Below are 15,756 nucleotides of genomic sequence, written 5' to 3'. Positions count from 1 at the left end.
GAGAGGTCGCACCAGGTTGCGTGCAAAAAGGATCCTGTCTCAATGCCACATCTGAAACATTTGTCTGATAATTCTAGCTTAGATCTGTTCAATTTTTGTGGTGTCAGCTGGCGCTAAAAGATGTATTGCACAATCCTGTACCGCATATTAATAATTCCAGTCATACTGATCCGACACACAGCAGCGCTAATCAATCATTATTCCTAAATCCGATTCCCACCTCTGTCTTGACTTATGAAGGCCTGATTTCGGTCCTTCCGCTTGGAGCAGGAAATACAGTGCCGAGATAAACTTCCATGTGTTCCCCTTTCGAATCAGGGTAGGGCTATAATTGGACCTAACTTGTCCTGCAAAAAGATCTTATTTGAAGGTAGCAGTGAAACATCTTATACGATAGATTATATTTGTTCCTGAGTTGTTCAAACGACATTAACCGCCCCTGCTCGCAACACACCTGACGCCATTACAACGCTAGGTGTTCAGGATATTGTTACCCACTGTCAACAGTATTAGTCTATTTGGAGTCAGGGGTGTTTTTGGAGACAGTCCCACTTTGATTCCTAAATACTGGTTGATCTTTACCAGATAGAAATTATTTGTTTCAGAATGGGGCTGCTTGTTTTTCCAGTCAACAATTTAGTATCCCACTTATAAATTAAGTCCTCTGTTACCTTCTCACCTATCATGTGGAGGCCAACAAATAGATTCTAAATTGAAAGAACAGTGAGATTAATCCTTCACCTAATGGAAAGCAAGCTGTGAGCATGCATTCACAAAAGCTGTCATTACATCTCTTGCATGAAATTCTTTATAGCAAATAGTTCATTTTTAAAAATAGATTATGTATAGAATCAATTCAGAAAGCCAAAATTGCAGTTTGGTCTAAGAGAACTTCAAGATTTCAAGTACAAAAAGTACAAAACCTAACACAAAATATGTTAATAAGTGGGTCAAAAAACTTCAGCATTAGACCTCATAATTGCATAGCACTTTGATTCATTTGATATAGCTGTTATTTTGCCAAAGTACTGAATTTAAACCTTAACAACTATAAAAGACGGATTTATGAATAAAGGACATAGATAGAGAATGTGGAAAAGATATTGAAAAATAGAAGAATGTGCCAGGCTCTTTGGCGAGAGCACCATCTCAGGAACATCAATTGAAAAAGACAAGATAAGGTAGCAGAAGAGTAATGAATGTAATGGTGGGTGGAAAATGAAGACGAGGAACTCCTCATTCGGAAGAGAATGGGACAGTAGAAATGTGGGAAGTAGCGTGATGGTATGGAAATTCTGTGGGGGGGGGGGGGGGAAATTTTAAATCTTACCTCACTATCCATAAACCTACATCCTTTACTTTTAGGCTCACCTCCCTCCAAGAAAAATACTGCCTATTTACCTTTTACCTATGCCCTTCAAGATTTTATATGGCTCTTCAATATCTCCAGTCAGCTCCCTTCATTCATCCCAGCCCATCTTTCTAACTCGTGCAGTCCAGTCTTGGTAACATCCTTGAGAATTTTTTCCCCCTGTAGCCTTCCAAACTTTCCTACAGCTGGGTGACAAGAACAGCACACAAATACTCTGACACCCTTGGGTAAACCACTGTATACATGTTTGTCTGGGGACACCTCCCACAGGCTCCAGAATGTTGCACAGCTCCCTGCCCAGTGCACAGCATTTGAGCAACATGGATGTGCTTTTGTTCTAAAGCTAATAAAAGCCTATCAGTTTGTTCAACTTCAGTCTTTTAGAGTTATTAATGGTGCTTTAATTTTTATCATGGAGCAGATTCTGAAGCCAGAGAAGCTGGAAATCAACCCTCAATCAACTGAGGATTCTACTAACTTTGAACAATGGCTACAGTGTTTCGAGGCATTCCTGCAGGCATCTTCAGCCACGGTGCGGTCAAAGATTGACAAATTACAGGTACTGCTCTCTTGAGTCAGCACTCTGATTATCAGGGATGCTGCATCATATCAGGAGACTATGGACATTCTACAGGGCCAGTACCTATGAAAGATTAACAAAGTCTACGTCAGGCAGCAACCCAGGCCCTGCGAACCCTCTGAAGGGCCCATGAACAGTTACAGAGTACATGGAGGACCTGATCAGGGATGCCTATGTTGCAGGGATCAGGTCGAACTACATCTGCCAAAGATTAATGGAGCAAGAGGAGCTCAGTCTACTGAGAGTAGTTGAGCTGGCAGGTACGCTGGAAATGCCGCTCCAGAATATGGAGGCCTACTCAAATGACAATGCAGCCGCCTGGTGGATGCCCCATGTGCTACCATCTTGGGATGTGTCACCACCCCCTTGCCCTGCTAACGAACAGACCATGGCAGCAGTATTTCGCAAACGCCTTTGATCACCCCCGTCAGGTGCAGTCAGTGACCCAACCACGGCCGCTGTACTCTGGGAGCACCCAATGTGCTAATTCTACGAGCTGGACAGCACTGGAGGAAATGATGCCAACGAAAGACACGATCTGCTCCAGCTGTGGAAAGAAGGAACACTATGCTAAAGTGTGTAGATCTAAACACCTTCTCATCGTGTGCGGTTTGTTTGAGAAGGGTGCAAATGCTGGGAACCAGCAGCCCCACATGAGAGTCACAGAACTGACATCTTCAGGATTCAACAGTGCCACGTGAAGGCTGCCATCTTGAACACCACCATCTTCCAAATCAGCACATGATCTCTCTGCCGAAATGACAAGCAACACTCCAATGCTTGCCTCTATCCCACTCAAACAGGACAGCCCGCATCAGTTTGCCAGGTCATTGATGGATATTCAGTTAAATGACATGACGAGTTGCCTATTCAATAGTGGGAGCACAGAGAAGAGAGCTTCTTTCATCCCAACATGGTGCAACGCTACTCCCTCATGGTATGGTCAGTATCAAAAGGTCTCCTTGGCCACAATGTCACATATAGCAGATATCCATAGCCATTGAATAGTGACTCTGACTGAGTGGGGTAACACTTCTTATGCGTCCCCTTCAGCGTCAGTTTCCGTCTTCCAACAGGAGGTGGACCACATGGTAGATCAGTACAAGCTGCAGGCCACATTCTCCTATCTCAACAATGTCACCATCTGCAGCATGATCTGCAAGACCATGATGCCAACCTTTAAAAATTCCTCAAAACTGCCAAGCTCCTCAATTTCATGTACAATAAGGCCAAGAGCATATTTCACATAACCCACCTTGCTATCCTTGGCTGTATCACTGGGAACAGAACCATTGTTTCAGTCCCTGTTTGCATGCACCCACTCCTGGAACTTTCCTTTCCCCACAGCCTTAAGGCCCTAAAAAGGTGCCTGGGCCTTTTCTCTTACTATGCTCAGTAGCCCGCTCCCTCATCAAATCCACCTCTTTCCCTCTGACACCAAGGCCCCGTGTAGCCTTCAGCCTCATCAAGACAAATACTGCCACAGCCACAATGCATGCTGTCGATGAATCCATCCTGTTCTAGAATAGGACAGCATCCTCACTCTGGCTGCTACCCTTAACCAGGCAGGCCGACCTGTTGCTTTCTTTTCCCTTACCCTCCATGGCCCCGAAATTCGACATCCTTTCGAGAAGGAGGCCCAAGTCATTGTCAAGGCAGTGCGGCACTGGAGACATTACCTGTCCTGTAATTGATTCACTCTGCTAACTGACCAACGGGCTGTTGCGTTCATGTTCAATAATCAGCAGCAGGGTAAAAATCAATTAAACTGTCCGCCTATCCTGTACCAGCCCAGGAAACTCAATTAACCTTCTATCCCCCATCTCTCTGGACCCATGCCAGCACAGAGATTGACTACTTACAAGCCCTTCACAATAATCTCTATCACCCCAGAGTTACCAAATTCTTCTACTTCATCAAAGCCCAAACCTGCTATACTCCATTGAAGAAATCAGGTCAATAACCAAAAGCTGCCAGGTCTGCATAGAGGGCAAACCACATTTCTACTGACCAGAGAGAGCACAGTTGATGAAGGCCTTTGAACACCTGAGTGTCAACTTCAAAGGACCCCTGCCCTCCACAGACCACAATGTGCACTTCCTCAATTTTATTGATGAGTACTGTTTTCTGTTTGCTCTGACATTTGCCAGTCATCAACGCGCTGCGCAGTCTCTTCATTCTATTCAGCTTCTCTAGCTATATTCATAGCGACCGGGGTTCGTCTTTCATGAAAGAAGAGTTGCGCCAGTACCTGTTGGACAGAGGCAGTGCCATGAGCAGGACTACTGGCGACAACCTCCAGAAGAACAGGCAAGTGGAAAGGAGAATGCCAGTTTGGAAGGCTGTCCTCTTAGCCCTATAGTCTCAGAGCCTTACTGTCTCCCGCTGGTAAGAAGTCCTCCCAGAGGAACTCCATCACGTCTCTCATGTACTGCCACAAATGCCACACCGCATGAACGTACTTTTTCCTTTCCCAGGAAATCTGACACTTGGATTACGCTGTCGGCATGGCTGACGTCCCCAGGATCAGTCCTATTCTAGAAAAGTAAGGACCCACAAGTCCGCACATCTTTTTGAACACCAGAAGAAATTACAACACTGTCATGAAGAATGTGCCATATCTACTGCCAACACCAGACATCAGGATCGTATGAAGTAGTAGCACTAACTGATATGCCAACAACTATCCCTCTACCTCCCAAAATCCTGGTCCTTGCTTAAAAACTACACTTCAACAAAAGCAAACTACAATAGATAGAAAAAATCCAAAGCTTACAAAAAATTGGAAATTACAACCAGTCAAGTTTATTGTGATCTGATTGCACAAGTATAACCCAATGAAATAGCAATCTCCAGCCTTCGTTGCAAAAAAAAATGCAGACACAAAAAAAAAGACATAACACAGATACAAACATTACATGTGCAGGTCAAGTATTAATATATACAAATAAATATTATTTCATAAATAAGAGTAATGCTAGCAGGAGCAGCTGGTTGTTCAGCATTCTTACTGCCTGTGGGAAGCTGTTTCTCAGCCTGGTGGAGCTGGCTCTCAAAAACCTCTATCTCGACAGGAGGAGCTGAAAGATTCAGTATGGGGGGGGGGGGGGGGAATGCACAGGAGCAGGTTGAACACACAGCTGAAGTGTACCTGAGCACAGCATGACCGTGCCCGATATTCTGCTATTGACCCACACAGACCATAATCTTTGTTATAAAGTCTAGAATCCAGTTACAGAGAGGGGCATTTAGTCCCATTGAGGACAGCTTTTCTACCAGCCCCTGGGGAACGATTGTATTAAACACCGAGCTGAAGTCAATAGACAGTAGCCTGGCACATGAGGCAACGTTCTCCAGGTGGACAGAGTGAAGCAACTAGGCTATAGCATCGTCTGTTGAACGCTTTCTTCCATAAGCAAATTGAAATGGTCCAGCATCTCCGGGAGGTGTGCTTTGATGCGTTCCATCATCAGAAGCTCAAAGTGTTTCATAATGGTGGAGGTCAGTGCCAAAGGGCAGTTGTCATTAGGGCCTGTTATTGTTGCCTTCTTGGGTACTGGGATATTGGTGGGAAAGATGAACTGCTGCAGTGAAGCATTGAAGCTACCTGTCAAGTCTTCAATCAATTGGTTTTTGCAGTCTTTCAAAACCTGACCAGGTACATTGTCTAACCTGTCTAGCCCTTCTGCCTTATGTGGGCTTACCTCCCTTTGGGTGCAGCTATGCAGGGGGCCCACTCATCGGCATCATCTTGTTCTTCTCATCAAAAAGGGCATAGATGATCAGCCTGTCCTGAAGGGATGCATAGTCTTTAACTCGCAAGGTTGACTTGTGACCTGTAAGAGTCTTGATCCCTTGCCACATATGCCTTGAGTCGGTGTCTCATAGCTGATTGTAGATCCTCTGAACATACGCATGGCACAGGAGAGTTCAATCCCGGCTGATCTTAGCGCTATCCTTTCCCCGACCTGAAGGCAGAATCACGAGCTCTGGGAAATGCCCTGACCTCTGCATCCAACCATGGTTTTTGGTTAGCCCTAGTTGCAAAGCATTTGATCTGTGACATCCTCAATGAACTTGCCGATGTAGCTAGTCACTAAGCCTACCTGAAACAGCTCCATTCCGTTGTATCCAAGCAATCTTGCAGTGGTGTTGTGGGCCCCCAACAACCCCTGATCTCCCTGCAAACTGACAGTTTTTGTCAGTGGCCTGTACATCAGGGTTAGCAGAAAATATGTGATCCAAGTAACCAAGGTGTGTGGTGGGGGCAGGGTGAGGGGAAGCCTTGTACACACCAGGGATGTTGGTGCACACCAATCCAAGGTGTTCTCTTGTGGCGAAGTTAACATGCTGTTAAAACTATGCTGTTAACATGCTGTTAAGACTTGCAGGCTCAGAAAATGTACACAAAACAAGAATTAACATTTTTATGCCAATGACAGAATCAGACTGTTTACTTATCTTTTTTTTTTAAAAAACGTAGAGCTCTGATCAAAGCCAATTTGAATGAACTATGAACATCTCTGCTCAAATGTTCTTCTATTTCTGATTGAACTCACCTTCCTGCTGTCTTGATAGCAACTTGGGCTTTTGTAATGGAAGAGGTACAATCATCTATTTCTTTGTTAATTTTATCCAATTTATCTTGATGGGCTTTAAGTTTTTTATTATTAATTTCAACAACAAGTTCATGCAATCGTTTCACTTCTGCCTCAATTTTACCAGCCTTTGCTGCAGCTTTTTCATACTCTGGAGAAAGAAAAATGGGATAATTTTAGTTTATCAAAAAATTAAAAAGGCAATCATTTCATTTAAAAGTACCACTCAAATGGCTACTGCAGATACTCTAGTTAATTCTGCATGTTACTCTTCCAAAATGACAACTTTAACAAAGAATGCAAAATGGAGTCCACAATTCTAAGAACAACAAAATGGATTTTAAGATACAAAGCTTGTTTAAATCTCAACGCAGTACCATTTTAAAACCACTCCAAGGCAGACCTTAATGGTAGAAAACCAAAACATAACACATTGCTCCACCACTTCAATTTCTAAATAGGAAGAAACTGCAGCACGAGAGGGAAAAGATTTAAAGTGGTCCAGAGGGGCAACTTTATCCACACATATGTTGGTGTATATGGAACAAGCTATGAGAGGTCGTGGTAGAAGTAGGATTATTGTAACATTCAAGACACATATGGACAGGATAAGTTCAGAGGGAGATGGGCCAAATACAAGCAAATGGATCTAGCTTGGCCATTCAAAACAGGTTGGGTTAAAGGGCCTGATTTCAATGTGTAAGACTACAATAGCTTGGTTTTGTTGAAGTTTCTTCTTAAATACATCTAACTTTTAGTTAGTGAGGTAGTTATCCCTTACAGAAGATAATTCACCAAACATTTCAAAAGCCCCTCAACATAACCATTTAATGTAAAAAAAATCATAAGTGCATATTAATTCCCCATAATCTCAGTTTAATTTGAAATGATCTTCTGGAAATTCTATCCCATCACTACCACCGCCCCCCCACCCATTTTGCATCTAGGCACTCTTTTCAACGATCAGTTGCCTCCTTTCAAAGCTCCTCTGGCAGGCATCCTGGACAAGTTGTTAACTGATTTGTACTTGGTACCTTAATTTCATGTTAGGAGTTCTTTTTGTAAATCTTTCTCTGCAATGTCTTTTCGTAAACATAATTTTGAAAACATATTAAACTGAAGGTCGGAGTTGTACTGTAGCATGAAGTTGGACTATTAAAGTAGGGAAGCATATTTTCAGAATTATTTCAAATGTTCAATATTGTAAAACTGAAAGAAAATTAGTTCTAAGAATTACACATCTTCAGTACAGAAAAAGACCTAGCTAAATACAATTTCAGCTGACATTTGCACGTACAAAATACACAAACATTGGTAGGCAGATATTTATGCAAGTAGTTTCTTAGCAAGAGCATAATTTATATAATAGATATTTCAGCTCTACAAATTCCAAAGAGAGTATATCATTTATAACAAGTTCAAAAGAATGAAAGAGATATAGAACAATGAACACCACCTAACCTTTCTTGTAACTGTCCAGTATCTTTTGAAGTTCTTTCTGTATCTTCTGATCAGGAACCACTGCCATCACATTTGCTTCAAAGTCCTTCACCTGAATTTTCAAGTTAACTTCCTGTTCAGTCAGGCCCTAATTTACACGAATATCTAATTGTTTAATGAATCATTCACCAAGTGACAGCATCTTGAATACATTTTCCAGGATGAAGGCCAGTTCATATACAATTTATGAAAATGGCAATGATTATTTATTTATTTATTGTACTGTGGTTAGTTTGTGCATTTTATAGTAATGGGGTTAATGGTCAGGGGCTGTGGAACATAAGTGATAGATTCTGAGCATTCAACTTTTGCACATATGGCTATTTTTTTTAAAAAATAGATTAATTTTTTTGGTGTGCCACAATTGTACACTAGATTTATATCAATTACTCACAAAAGCAGATTTTGAAATACCAGCAATTGGTGAGCAGACTTCTGGAATAAGGCCGATATGCATTTCAAATTGTCCAGTATTTCAGAACAAGATTTTCCCAGATTGAGCTACTATTATTATGCCTCAGTTCAATCAACATGTGGGCGAACCCCTTCTTGGAAATACAATACAACTGATTATCTGAAATCAGATTCTCCAAAATCTTCATTTATCCAAATTTCTCCCCCCATCCCGGAGCCAAACTGACTTCACAGTTTCAAAAAAATTTACTCGACATGAAATTAGAACAACAACCGTCCTCATTTTAGGTAACCCCCTCCTCTCTCTCTCTTTCCATTTCTTCTTTAACTTCCCTTATTGACTTTTTGCTCCAACTCGCCCTCTTAAACTGCATGCCACTGTCAAGAGGTCAGAAGAATTCCTTGTCCTGGCATCATCAAGGCAAGCAGCCTCCTGGGCAGGAGCGGGACTTCAGGCTCAGTGGCGTTCCCTTCCCTCCCTCCTCAGCACAGCACAGCTCCCGACAGTGATACTGAACCCTCTCCTTGGCCTATTACTGCACACCAGACTTCCCTCTGCTTAGGGGAGGATTCGGAGTCGAGAGCTCCAGTGACTGGAGAGACAGGAACCCGCCAGTGAGTGTTCCACTGTCTCGGGAAGCCTCCCCGGGGATCGGCAGCGGCGTTGTGGCCAGCAATTTTTGGTGAGAATTAAATATTAATTTAATGCTTAAAACGTCTTTCCTTGATGTTTGTTGTTGTTTAAACATTGATACAAGTGATTTTCTGTTTTTAAAAATCAACCAGTTATCCCAAAAAAAGTTTATCTGATATAGACCCGATCCCGACCATCTCAGATAATCGTTGTACTGCAGTTATATCGTGCTACTTCCGCACAACGTGACATTATTCAACATTTTACATCATACGAGTCCACAGAGAAATGACATCACAGTTGTAAACTTAAATATCAGCCAAGAAATTGACAATTTCTAACTTCCCGCAAACTTCCAGTTAAAATATCAAATAAACTGAACAAAAGGCAAGTCACCACCCCCACCTCTCAGGAAAACCTTAAGCACCATCCAAGTCACAGCCCCTTGATTATTTGCCATCAAAAAGTTTGGAATGTCTGAATCCAATTGATGTTCAAAAATGAGAAATATTCAAGCTATACAAAAATTACTAATTACATTAAAATTTAATATTAATAATTTGTGGGGTAAAAAATATTAAGGATTGTAGGACAAAAAATGTACTAGAAAGTACCAAAATGTTTTGTAAACAAACATGTAAATTAGTACATAGCGACTGCAGTCAGAATTACTGTTTCCAAGGAAGTTAAGGTCAAGTGTTTGTGCAAGCAACCCACAAAAGCGATTTCTATCTGATTCTTTCCATAAATGAACTATACACTGCTATTCTATTTTAAAGGAGCTATAAAAAGCAATCTATTGTTGAAATCAACTTGTTCCACAGACTTGGCAGCACTGCACAGCACAATAGACTGGTAGTAGAGTGAATGGAAATTGGTAGCCTTCAATTATAACAACAATTCCACAGCAAAATTATTTAATTGAATAGTAACTAATTTCATCCCAACATTTTCTTTAGAAAAAAATACATGTATAATAGCTACACAATGAGAAAGATTACAAGAGAAAATGTAATTATGGTGACAATGCAAAAAATCAGAATTAACCATGCAAGTACTGTATTAAAATAGTTGATCAAATTGCAATTTAAAAGAACATTTTAAAATACAAACCTGAATGCTTGCTGTGTATTTTTCCAAAATGTTTTTCATCTCTCTGATGCTCTGCTGCATTTTAACCACTTTTTCTTCCAAATTGCTTTTCTGTTCTTGGTATTTTTGTGCTATTGCCAAGTCTTTTTGCAATTTTGCCTCCATTTTTTCCATCTATTATGGTTTAAAAATATTTAAATTGAGCTGTTGTAAGTACCAGTATTCAGGAAATAACTAAAGTACCTGATTGATGGACACGAGATGAACACAAGGTCTGATCCAAAAACTGACTGATGCAAATGCTCAAAAAAAAACTGAATATGGAACATTACAGCACAATACAAAACCTACTGATAGAGACCTACTTAACAAGCTAAACTGTAACTACTTTACACCCATAACCTTTAATTTTTCTTGTATCATTGTGCCTGTATAAGAATCTTTTAAATGTCCCTATTGTACCAACCTCCACCACTACTACCCTGCCAATGCATTCCAAGTGTCCACTGTGTAAAAAGAAAATATCTCTGATGTTTCCCCATCTTGTACAGATGTTCTCTGCTGTTTGGTGCTCTCATCCCAGGAAAGATGATTGCTACCCAGCCTACTTATGTCTCTCATAATCTTGTACACCTCTATAAACTAACCTCTCATCCTTCATTTCAAAGATTAAAAGCCCATGCTCTGTTAACTTGCCTGAATCAATTAAAGTGCTACAAAATTGATTGCAATTCATTTAAGATGATTTCTTCCCAACATGGTTGTCTAGTTACAAGAAAAAAAACAAGGTACATTATTGTTGTGTTTGTAAATAGCAAAACAAGGCTGAAGTTGTAGCAATGTGGGTATTGATGTGATAAAAATGCCTTTCACTATGGCTCTATTGAGATTTCACTTTATAATCAACTAATAAAATATGGAAATGCACAAAATAATGGTTTGACATAATCATCCATAAAAAACTGCCAATTCAAAATTTTAAAAGTACATATCCTATCCTATTTTCCATTTTTAGATGGCAGGTAATGTTTTTAAAAGCCAAAAATAATTGAATCTATATACCAGGGTGGCCAACCTTTTAAGTTTTAATTTAGACCTACAGCTCAGTAACAGGCCCTTTCAGCCCTCGAGTCCATGCCACCCAATTAACCTACACCTCCAGTACAGAATGATGGGGTGAAATGGCCTGTTATCATGCTGTAGGTCTAAATTAAAAATTAAAAGGTTGGCCACCTTTCCTATATAGCAAGGCCCTAGATTGGTTTCCAGGAAATAAACCTCATGGGGTAGAATGCGCATACCTTTGAAAAGAAAACAGAAAAATATTTGCACGAAAGACATTGTGTCAAGCCATCAATTCTGCCCCACCATTTAATCATGAGCTGATCTACTTCCCCATTCAGCCACACTGCCCAGCCTTCTCCCCATAACCTTTGATGCCCTGGCTATTCAAGAACCCATCAATCTCTGTCTTAAATACACCCAAATGGCCTGGCCTCCACAACCATCAGTGGCAACATATTCCACAGATTTACCACCCTCTAGCTGAAGATATTCCCACACATTTCGGTTCTAAGCGGATATCCTTCAATCTTGAAGCTGTGCCCTCTTGTCCTAGACTCTCCCAACATGGGAAACAACTTTTCTAAACCTACTCTGTCCATGACTTTCAACATCCAAATTGTTTTAATGAGATTCCCCCCTCATTCTCCAAATACAGATCAAGAGGTGTCAAACACTCCTCAAATATCCCTTTCATTCCCAGAATCATCCTCGTGAAAGTCCTTTGAACACTTTCCAACTTCAGCAAATTTAAAAAAAAACAAGGAGCTCAAAACTGCTCACAATACTCTATGCAAGGTCTCACCAGTGCCTTATAAAGCTGAGGAAAGACATCAAGGTGGAACAGGTCTAAAAAGATTCACAAAAATATTACTGCCACAGGTTGGCTCAAATTAGGAAGTTGGATAGACTGGGACTTATCTCTGTGGAGTGTAGGAGGCGAAGGACCAGAGGATAAGCACAGGACCACTGAGGTTTATAAAATAATTGGCATAGGTAAAATAGACGTTTTCCACAGGGTGGATGAAATCCAAAAATAGAGGGCACAGATTCAAAAGAGGGGAAAGGACCCAAGGGGCACTTTCTTTACACAGGTTTAAGGAATGAGCTGCTGAACAAAGTGGACCAGGCACAATTGTAACATTCAAGACATTTAGACAGGTACATGGATAGGCAAGGTTTAGAAGGATACGTGCCAAGTGTAGGCAAATGGGACGATCTTGGTTGATGTGGACAAGTTGAGAGAAGGATGTAGAACTCAAAATTTTAGCCAACAAATAAGTAATGGAAAAACAAGAGACTGCAAATGCAGGAGGTAATGGCACTTGTCTGGTTGGCTGGGATATTTAAAGCAGGTCATATTAATGCACGTAATCCAACTAATTGCTTATAAAATAGCCAATGTGCCATAGTTGCAAATGTGGGAACTGGTGGAAACCATTAAGGTTAACAGTTGCTACAGCAATTGTTGGCTGCTCAAGGAACTTGGGCCTAGGATTAATAGGTTAGAACAGAAGGTTGAGAATCACTGCTCTAGACCCAATTGTTATTAAAATATTTTCCTCTGGAGTTATGAAACCGTGCACATACTGAGTCAATTAGATACAATTAAAACAATGGTTTTCAAACATTTTCTTCCCACCTTAAGCAATTCCTTCCTAATCACAAAGCACCCAAGGCATAGAGAATACTTGAAGTGGTATGTGAGTGGAAAGGAAAAAGGTTGAGAACCACTGGGTTAGAATCTGAACTGGCATATCAGGGAGGGGAACAATTACTTGGATAGCACTCTACGAGGTAGTAACACCTTTTAGGTTAACTATTTTGAATTTGGTCAGAGACAAGATGGTGTGACCCTTGAAGGGGCAGGTGGATGAATCTAAAAAGGTAGCTCTGGAGAAGCCTGTTGTATTAAATAAGAATGTGTGGTTTCAAGTTTTTGGAGCTGGTAATGAATATTAAGGTGCATGCAACCTTTCTTCTTGCAGATGGAGAATATCTGGAATTCTCTACCCTGGAGTTGTGAAAACTAGCTTGTTAGAAGGATCTGAAGTAGAGGTAGATTTTATTTTAAAAAATTCAAAGATTGACAACAAAGCTGGAACAGAAAAGGAGTTGAGGTCTGGTGTGTATTATGTAATATTTAAGTGTTGACACAGCCTTGAGGAGAAAGATCATTGACAACTAGTGCTCTTTACTTGTGTTCATATTGTACCATGGGAGCAATTCTACATTACAACCAAGTTGCCAGTATGGGACAGAGGTACTTCTAAACCAAACCATCAGAAAGTATCATTTTGAGATATTGGCACATATTTTTGTTAAAAAAAAAGAATGAATATGCACTAACACTGCATTCTTCATAGCATAAAGATGATCCAGGGAGGAGTCACGTGATGGAGTAGTGGCCGGACGGTGAACTCCAGCCCTCTCCAGAAAAGTCGGGAAAAACAAGAGAAAATACAAAGGCACAGAAATAAAAGTTAAAGAAAAGTGAGTATAAAGGTGGAAAGAAGATGGCAACAAGAAAAGAAAAATCAAAATCAACGGTAAGAAGAGAGGAAGAGAAGACAACGGAGGAAGAAAGAGAAGGCCTTACCTGTCCGAAGAGGCCCGATGTGGAGAGAGAAGCCCGCTTCCTCAGGTCGGTAGAAATAGGACTACAAAAATGGCTCGCAGAGCCGAGTAAAAGTGCGCAACCGCGCATGAAAAAAAACACACCGACGGGAGGGGGGACCAGCTGGGGAGTCGATCTCCACAGCTGGCAACGACAGCTGCAGAACACCTGCAGCAAGAAGAGACCACAGAAGACAATGAAAACAAGAAAGAAGAGAAGAAAAGGGCAACAAAGAAACAACAGATGGCCAACCCAGAGGAAGAAGAAGAGGAAGAGTACGGTGAATTAGAAGAAGGGAAAGGCAAGGTAAAGGATATACTTTCTCTTGTTAGAGGATACATGGAGTCATTTAAAGAATGGCAAACACAGGAATTTAATGATTTAAGAAGAAGAATAAACAACACAGAAGAGAAAGTGAATAAAATAGAAATGGGAAAGAAAATGGACAAGATGGAAGAGCGGGCAGTAGCAGCAGAAATGGAGGTAGAAGACTTAAAAAAGAAATTGGAGGAATCTAATAAAAAAACTAAAGAGACACAAGAACTACTAGCTCAAAAAATAGATATAATGGAAAATTATAACAGAAGAAATAACATAAAGATAGTGGGCCTTAAGGAAGATGAAGAAGGCAAGAATATGAGGGAGTTTATAAAAGAGTGGATCCCTAAGACCCTAGGATGTCCAGAACTACAGCAAGAAATGGAAATAGAAAGGGCACATAGAGCATTGGCCTCTAAACCACAACCACAACAAAAACCAAGATCTATTTTAGTAAAATTCCTAAGATATACTACAAGAGAAAAGGTACTGGAGAAGACAATGGAAAAAGTAAGAGAGGGCAACAAACCACTGGAGTATAAAGGGCAAAAAATCTTCATTTATCCAGATATAAGTTTTGAACTCCTAAAGAAGAGAAAAGAGTTCAATACAGCAAAGGCGATTTTATGGAAGAAAGGGTATAAATTTATACTAAAGCATCCAGCGGTATTGAAAATATTTATTCCAGGACAACAAAACAGACTATTCTCGGATCCAGAAGAAGCACGAAAATTTGCAGAACAATTACAAAAATAGACTGAGGGAGGAAGACGGGTAATGAGAGTAAAAATGATCACGATTGATATGTATGTGGGTAAAGACAAAAATAGACTGAGGGATGAAGACGGGTAATGAGAGTAAAAATGATCACGATTGATATGTATGCGGGTAAAGAGGTATAAGAGTGAATAGAGACAATGTGCATACGTGAATGTATCTGTACTTAGAGGAAAATATAGATAGTATAGACAAGAATTAATAAGGGAAGGTAATGGAATAGAGAGAATAAGGAGGGAATTAAAAGAGTGACCTTTGTGACATATGAAAAGTGAAATCTTTTCTGGGGGGGGCTGGGTGGGGGGAAATAGCGGTCACTGCAAAATCAGTTGACGCTTGCGAGTGGATTCGCAAATCCAAATGGAGAGGGGAGATGTGGTTGTCCGACAAGGGATAAAGGACAACTCAGGAGGGGAAGGGGAGATTGGGGATAAAGAAGATAGAAATAGGAGAATAAGGAAAATGTTGGATGTTGTAGGAATGTTGTCTTATAAAGAGTTGAAAATAAGAAAACAGAAATGGAAAAGGAGGAAAGGTAATGATGGAAAAACGGAACATTAAATACAATAGCGAAAACCTACCGGGGACAAACATTACCTAAGTTGATGGAAGGAGAAGGAAAGAAAAGAATGGACTCAGTAGAATTTCTGGTGTATTTTTGTTGAATGACAACATTGTCTGACTGGCTTAATGCAACCTAGATTGTATACCTAAAATGGATGAGAGGGGGGGTGGGGGGGGTGGCTTGGGAGGAGGGAGGGGGGGGGGGAGAAAAAGTCACTGTATATGTGT

General features: G+C 40.7%; 1 protein-coding gene across 4 annotated transcripts in view; it reads right to left on the bottom strand.

Moving 5' to 3' along the window:
• Positions 1 to 15,756, bottom strand: part of smc4 (structural maintenance of chromosomes 4) — a 63,659-nt gene that overhangs the window by 16,789 nt on the left and 31,114 nt on the right. For all 4 annotated transcript variants that reach the window (XR_011344155.1, XR_011344156.1, XM_069896776.1 and 1 more), the window contains 3 exons: positions 10,212 to 10,364; positions 8,012 to 8,138; positions 6,512 to 6,701 (listed from right to left, as the gene is read on the bottom strand). Coding sequence is in view for 2 of the 4 variants with exons in the window: in XM_069896776.1 (XP_069752877.1) it covers positions 6,512 to 6,701; positions 8,012 to 8,138; positions 10,212 to 10,364 (470 nt within the window). In the remaining 2 variants the exon portion in view is untranslated. The remainder of the gene's footprint in view (positions 1 to 6,511; positions 6,702 to 8,011; positions 8,139 to 10,211; positions 10,365 to 15,756) is intronic.

This window comes from Narcine bancroftii, chromosome 9, assembly GCF_036971445.1.
Source record: "Narcine bancroftii isolate sNarBan1 chromosome 9, sNarBan1.hap1, whole genome shotgun sequence".
In the NCBI taxonomy this organism is placed as follows: domain Eukaryota; kingdom Metazoa; phylum Chordata; class Chondrichthyes; order Torpediniformes; family Narcinidae; genus Narcine; species Narcine bancroftii.
Note: the sequence above shows the minus strand (reverse complement) of the source record. Positions and strands in the feature narration are given on the sequence as shown.